The 7684-nt window shown below is 35.5% G+C and overlaps 1 protein-coding gene across 1 annotated transcript in view; it reads right to left on the reverse strand.

Moving 5' to 3' along the window:
* Positions 1–542: 542 nt before the first annotated feature.
* The window catches only part of LOC137634324 (formimidoyltransferase-cyclodeaminase-like), a 17036-nt gene continuing 9894 nt past the window's right edge, over positions 543–7684 (reverse strand). Inside the window, exons 4-10 of the mRNA XM_068366701.1 lie at positions 6481–6617; positions 4830–4992; positions 4489–4685; positions 4112–4253; positions 3737–3898; positions 3359–3544; positions 543–778 (exon numbers count right to left, since the gene is read on the reverse strand). Of these exons, the coding sequence (XP_068222802.1) occupies positions 593–778; positions 3359–3544; positions 3737–3898; positions 4112–4253; positions 4489–4685; positions 4830–4992; positions 6481–6617 (1173 nt within the window). The 3' untranslated portion in view covers positions 543–592. The remainder of the gene's footprint in view (positions 779–3358; positions 3545–3736; positions 3899–4111; positions 4254–4488; positions 4686–4829; positions 4993–6480; positions 6618–7684) is intronic.

Genomic DNA, 7684 nt, shown 5'->3' on the forward strand with positions numbered 1-7684 from the left:
TTCTGTCTCGTCTCCTAGGGAAACCTTACTGTTTGTCTTTAAGTATTTATAGTCATTAAGAATCTCTAGAGGTTCGTCCATAACCTTTGTTTGTGGTCTCCCTGCATTTTCATTGGTTTTACTAATTTTCAGTCCTACGTCCCTGCTTCCTCTATTAAATCTTCTATCATATTTTGCAATTCCTCTCATGATTCACTAAACATAACTAATCTGCAAGTGATGACACATTTGGAATTCGGTAGGAATAATCGAAAAGCAGTTTTTGTTACTAGCTTGGGGATGAGAAGTGCAAATTCAAGGGTGGGGAGGGCAGTTGCCCCCCACCCATCCCCTCCCAAAAAAAATTAACCCCCCTTTGAATTAGAAATGAAGTTTGTAGATGTGATTCTTAGACCACGGAATTTGTTGTTAAGAATTTAATTTCGCAGCAACTCTGCTAGTCATTTCCTACCCACATCCATTTGTGCAAGTATATAAGAAAGGCATTGTCAATTTTATAACATTTTCGTATGTATAGTCTATGGTGAAATGAAACATTTTACATTTGGGAATGGGAATATTTTATTGCTCCAATGTGTATTCAGGCGATTGCTTATTTGTTATTTCTTTTATTCACAGCATCTAAAACCAATGCACACCCTTTTTTGGCTTTCTCTAGTTGACTATTTGCTTCCTGTAAATATTTTGCTGTAGTCGACGCTGAACTCAGATTATCAAGATTTATTAGAACGTTATAGTAAGCGCCCCATGCTCCTGCCTCGAGACACCGTGCACCAACCTGGAAAGAAACAGAAACATTGCTTGTGTATTGTTTGTAATTCACCTTATTTCAAACAAAAAAGCAGACAACACACATTGAAGCTCATTTTCTATTTTACCACTTTTCCTCTTCGAACAGCAAAAGATAGTCATTGAATATGATAGTAAACAATTTTCCTTTTTCACGCTATTCAAAAAGGATTATAGAATTCAGGTTACTAATATTTTCGAATTGTGGATTTAGGTGTGGTCCAATAAAAGCTTTTCTTAGGATCCTAGCTGCAATTTGTTTTTTTCACATCGTCCAACCTTTTCTAACCTTAACCTCACAGTATTGCTACAGGGTTTTCCTACAATTGAACTTTGGTGTTGAAAGATCTCACAGGTTCCAGCGCCAAGCTATATAGCCCAAATTCAATATTGGGTATCCTATACTTCCTGTTTTCTTCAAGTTTACAGATATAATGTCCTCGTGTAGTGGGCTATACGTTTATTGCCTAGAAGATGAAGTATGCTTGTCATAAAGTAAATAGTTATTTCTATGAAACGGCTGATAACGGTTAAACTAATGTCCATTCACAGTCTGTACGTGAACGAAAGTGTAGTTTAACATGTTTTTAAAGTTTTGAGAAGTGCATTATCATTTTCCTCCTCATTATTATTATTATTATTATTATTATTATTATTATTATTATTATTATTATTATTATTATTATTATTATTATTACTTGCTAAGCTACAACCTTAGCTGGAAAAGCGGGATGCTATAAGCCCTAGGGCTCCAACAGGAAAATATCCTAGAGGAAAGGAAATAAGGAAACTACAAGATGAGTAATTAATTAAAAGGTAATGTTTTAAGAGCAATAACATTAAAACATATCTTTCATATATAAACAATAAAAAAACTTTTAAAAAAACAATAGGAAGAGAAATAAGATAGAATAATGTGCCCGAGTGTACCCTCAAGCAAGAGAACTTTACCCCAGACAGCGAAAGACCATGGTACAGAGGAAAATATGTAAAATATAGGCCAGACCATTCGGTGTATGTGAAGGCAAAAAGAAAATGAGCTGTAACCAAAGAGAAAAATCCAATGTAGTACTGTTATCATTACTTGGACAGAGAATAGGATTTTATCCCAAATATACATTTAACCTAGCTATTTACAAAATATTCAGACATCATGGTTTATACTTTTACAAAAAGAAAAAAAAAATAAACAAAAATTCGAAAGTAAACATACTCGCTGGAACTGGTGTATAAGAATAAATACAGAACTTATGAAATTTAAAAAGACAAATTCTGATAAAATGGACTTTCATGATGAAAATTTGGGATATTGTGATAAATCTGATCTCTCTGACAATTAACTTGCTTAAATTTTACCAAAGAACTGTACACTAGCATGATTACCGAATCGGCATTTACACTGCAATTGTTCACTTTGTCTTGAAGACAGTGTTACCTCGTTATTTGCCGTTAATGCGTTCCAAAAGGTCGTCGAATTAAGAAATTTACTGAATACCATTTGATTTTTACCTGTAATAACGGAAATTTTAAAATGACACTATGTGATCACTTTAGGTACAAATGGAGATTTATTTTATATCTAAACTATAATTTGATAAACAATTGGTTTGAAACTAACGTAGAGAAATTAATCAGAGGCCAAAGGGAATGGCGGAGAGGGTAGTTGGCAGGAGAAATGGAAGTTCTCTGCTATCAGCCCATGTTACAGACATATTTTTAGCAGATTAGCGTGCAAGTTTTTTTTTTTTTTTCAAATGGTAGCATCAGAAACACTTACCACGTGTGTGCGGTAACCCCCCCCCCCCCCTTCTCTCTCTCTCTCTCTCTCTCTCTCTCTCTCTCTCTCTCTCTCTCTCTCTCTCTCTCTCAGCGCTATTGGGCTTTATCTATTTTAAATATGGGTGGCGGTCGTCACTAAAATATTTAGGACACTGAAATTTGCACAATATATATATATATGTATATAATATACTGCATATGAAACTGAAGTTTACAACGAATTTTGATGGCAAAATGCCCCGAGTATTAGCTAACGATAAGACATGCTTTGCTTTATTTACAGCTGTCGGATATCTTAAATCGGCTCTAACAGGTTCTAACTTGGACTAATGACAAATTAAGATGAATGCCAAGACGTCTGTTCTGGTGAAAGTGCGAAATCGAATTCGATGAATTTCGAAATGTAAGAATAACCGAGATATGACTATCAAAATTGTTGTTAATGATTTCATAACAATGAATTAATTCATTCGTTAGTTCACTAGTAGATGTCCGAAATGTACTATGAACTGTACTTAATTTGCATCTTTTTACTTTTATTAATTTTATAAATATATCTGAAAAATGGCTGCTTAGAAAAGGTAACATGATTATTGTTTTACCGTTCTAGCGATTTTAACTCGTATTTGATGCTGAAGAGTAAATGGATAAAGATAATAACGATAAAAGCATTTAATTTCTGTTCGTGATTTGATGTAAGTGTTCTATTTCAATAAGAAATGTAAAGCTTGCAAAAAAAAAATGCTATTATAATGAAATATGGCAACAATAGATAAAACCATTGTATTACCTGCAGATCAGATTTGCAGTTGATATTGCCAACGGCAGCCATTTCAACTAACGTCTCCCACGTGTCCTGGTTTATGTTCTTCATGAGCGAGAGAGGCACTTGGATGGTTCTTTCCGTTGCAGCTGCCATTGCTGCTTCTCTGGCGGCCTTTTCTCCTTCGGTTTTCTGTGGTAACTTCATTGCTGCCTGGAAAAGTAAATGTTCGTATTTTTGTCAAGTCCTGTTTGCTCTACAACATGATGTATTTCTGTGATATATCTTTAACTGAAGTACGTGCGTGTGTGTGTGATAATGCAGAAATATTTGTGAACTTGTACGTTTTCAATAAGTTTCTAGGCGCATTTTTATAGTAGCTTATAAATATCAGCAGTCACGTACCATGAAGTTATTGAAGGCATCAGTATCTGCATCTATGGCCGGGATAAGAGACATTGCAGTATTATGGAGAGGTGGGATCAATCTCCTCATCGTGGAATCCAGATGTTCCCATTGGCGCTTTCCGTAGGTTAACTGGCCTACCATGGCACCAAGAGCTGCACCCTGCAAAAATTACACCATTTATGAGCTTTGTTTGGGCTTATTTTCCACTGATGCATGCTTTTAAGCAAAGTATTTTTAAACTTGAAGGAACCTAAGATTATATTACTTAGGTTACCAGGTTTTTCTCCATTATAGTAGCAGTAGTTTACATAGGATTAGTAAAGGCAAATTAGATATAAAAAACATGCGCGATGTCGTAAAAATTATATATACCATAGCAGCTACTGTTGCAGCAACTGAACCACCTCCAGGAGCTGGCGTGCGAGCGGCTATACCCTTGATAAACTGCTCAACAGTTCCCTGGGACAGTTTCTTGTCACCACTGTTCTCCAGACAGTATTCGATAATGCGTTCCCTATATTAAGTAATTAAGAATTAAACACTATGTAGGATTCCCCGTTTCTCTTTTCTTTCATCCTTAACTGTGTTGTGAATTATAGCTGTTTTCTGCACACTCGATATATTGGTATTCCCAAAATATATGGATATTGTTTGATGACATACAGAAAAGGTTTCTTTGAACATAAGAATTTTATGGATTTTTTTTTTTTTTACTCAATGTCAAAAGAAAGGATAGACTGCGTACTCACTTTGGATTGAAAGGGGAAATAGTCGTAAGACCAAGTCGATTTATAGCAAGGTGGACCTTTTGATCTTCATCTAGGATAAATAAGCCTTCCTTCTCCATGTAATACTCGGCTGCTTGGAGTATTGATGCCAGAGGCACCAGCCCGACAATTTCGGATCCGGTGACCGCTAATTTCATCTCCTCTGCATCTTTCTTGGCCTGTGTTGGATGACCAAGATCCAGATTATTGTAGAAGGCAAACAAATTATAGTTGGATAACGTTTTGGATAATATCATGGCAGTATGAAATATGAAAAAAGTATAAAGAAAAATATGGATCTGTTGTAAACAGATCACACTCACCTCCTCGTATGCGATATGAATAGGTGTCACATCATAATCTGTTAAGTTTATGCTTATCTGAGCAATATTTTTTTCTTCAAGGTACCATCCAATTCCTTGGCAACATTTAAGACGTCCTGGTTGGTCGGCTCCTCTTCCTTGCTCGCGAAGATTTAGGGCAATCCTTAACAACCAAATATGTTAATACCAAACCCTTACTTAGATTACAGTGATTAGGCATTCTACGTATTAAGTGATGGTGGTGAGGATCACATTTTTTAGTATGGAGGATTTTTGAGGGAATTTATGTGATGTACTTACAAGATCTTCCCAAAATTGACTAATTCTGACAGATGTTTGGTAGAAATGAAATTTCCACTTCCCGCAAGTTAATCCAGTCAAATTATGAATTCTGATCAATATTTGGTGGAGATTAAATTTCAATGATCTCCCCCAAGTTAATTCAGTCAGATTATGAATGGAAAAAATCTGACCAATGTTTGGTCGAAATGAAATTTCCATTTCCCCCAAGTTAATTCAGTCAGATAATGAATGAAAAAAATTTCTGATCAATGTTTGGTCGAAATGAAATTTCCCTTATTTCCCCAAAGTTCATTTAGTCAGATTATGACTGAATGAAAAAAAAATATCTGATCAATGTTTAGTCGAAATTAAATTTCCATTATTTCCCAGAAGTTAATTCAGTCAGATCATAAATGAAAAAAAAATGATGATCATGTTTTGTCGAAATGAAATTTCCATTATCTCGCCCAAGTTAATTCAGTCAGATTATGAAAGAAAAAATAAACCACTAGTATATACCAAGAACATCAAACTCGCTGAGTAAAAAACATTAACGCTCAGTTCTTTAGTACCCTGTTTCTTACCTTCACTTTTCTCGCATTTTTTTTTTTATTCAGGTAGAACTAGGTTTGTCTATTTTTGATTATTCTACATTATATTTCTCCCGAGCCTTTAATTCAATACTTCCCCATTCATTATCTCCTGCTTCACGTTTCATAGTCCTCAGCTATGTGGGCCTGGGTCTTCCAACTCTTCTCGTTCCTGGTTAAGCCCAGTAAACTAATCTCTCTTGAGGAGTGCGAAGAGCATACCCAACCCATCTCCATCTACTCCTCACCATGATCTCGTCCACATATGGCACTTGAGTAATCTCTCTTATAGTTTCATATATAATCCTGTCCTGCCATCTAACTCCCAATATTCTTCTGAGGACTTTGTTCTCAAATCTACTAAAATTGTTGGAGATTGTTTCATTGTCATACCATGACTCATGTCCATACACAAGAAGCCCACGGCGAAGTATTGATTTAAAAGCTCAAGATAAGAGACGACTTGCGAAATCTAATCGAGGCCATTTTCGTCAATAGACGTAGGAGGAGGAGATGATGATATTTATGCTACCATTATTGTGTTTAATCAGTCAAGAGTGAAGTCATGGCGTAAGAAGATTGTTGAATATATATAAAATAATGACAACTTTAAAGGATGTTTAAGAGTAGGTCTTCAGATATAATCCCGCCACTAATAATGAACAAAACATGCGACACGAAACTTTATGAAAATCGCAAATCGCATTAACTGTATTGTCTATACTGTAGGTATAGGCAAACAAAATAAGAATTGGAAATACTAATAGCAATCGCCAAACCTGTGAGCTTGTTCCTTTGTTGATAGCAGGTTGATGTTGTAAGCTATGAGGAACTTCCGGACACCTGTCACAGTGGCACCCCAGCTGGGAACGAAATCTCTGGTGCCGAAATCTGGAGCCCATTCTGGTTTTTGTAGCTGTGTGTAAACATATATTGTAATACTTTTTTTGTGTTCAGGATACAAAATGTTTAAAAATATTGCACTGTGCATTTTACTAATTTGACATACTCTTGGTCTGACGTGGGAAAAAAGGCAACATTAACTATTGAGGGTGAAAATGTGTAAAAGGAAGATCTTGGTACTGATATAGTACATAAATGGTGAGAGGATGGGGATGAAAGAATATTGATATGGGTTACAGTTTGTACGTAGTATCCTAGTTGGAAGATTCATTCAGTGGTTAAGGATTTGTGTCAATAGGCAGACCAGAAGCGTTTTTTTTCTTTCATTTGTAGCTAGGACTTGTTTACATATTTGGAGTTCACTTTTGGGAAGGCACATCGAAGGATACCAGAGACAATGTCATCATGTGCTCTCTATCTAATGTCCAGTTCTTCCTGTATTTTATTTCCTGCGTGATTTTGGATCTAAATAACTATTGAAATTGAAAATTTCACTTATGGGGATCCTCCTGTTCAGTCGTCTTCTGTCTTGATGGAATCTCATGTGATTGAAAGGTTATCAGACTATTGTTTGAGGTTTTTGTAAATTATACTGGTGGCTGTAAAGGGAGGTAAGGACCTGCCATTAAGCTTTGTTTGAGAATTGCAGAGCGACCATTAATTTTGACTTTGGGCTTTATTCAAATGAGTAAAATATTAGATGTCATAAGATTGATTTTAAAAAACAATTATTAGATATCCAGAAGTCTCTGAACAGTACAATAAGCCATAAGTTAAACTTTCTTGGATTTACCCTAATTTTACCGTAGTAATTCAAGCCAAGTTTTGCTCTAATTTTTAAGACAGCAAGATTTTTAGAAGATAGAAATTCGTTTAGGAATTTAGGAGAGCGTGTTTTTGTGCTTGTGTAGCTGAAAAAACTTTAGTTGAAAATGGTAAGGCAGCTTTTAGGAATTCCACTTGTCAGCACCGTAGCCATAAAAGTCATATTGATATAGAAATTAAGAAATAGAAATTGGAGGTCATGGCAGTTGGCACGATCAAATTTATCTAGGTTTTCTGATCGAAGGTTAGTCTGCA

The sequence above is a fragment of the Palaemon carinicauda genome, chromosome 44 (genome assembly GCF_036898095.1).
Source record: "Palaemon carinicauda isolate YSFRI2023 chromosome 44, ASM3689809v2, whole genome shotgun sequence".
In the NCBI taxonomy this organism is placed as follows: Eukaryota; Metazoa; Arthropoda; class Malacostraca; order Decapoda; family Palaemonidae; genus Palaemon; species Palaemon carinicauda.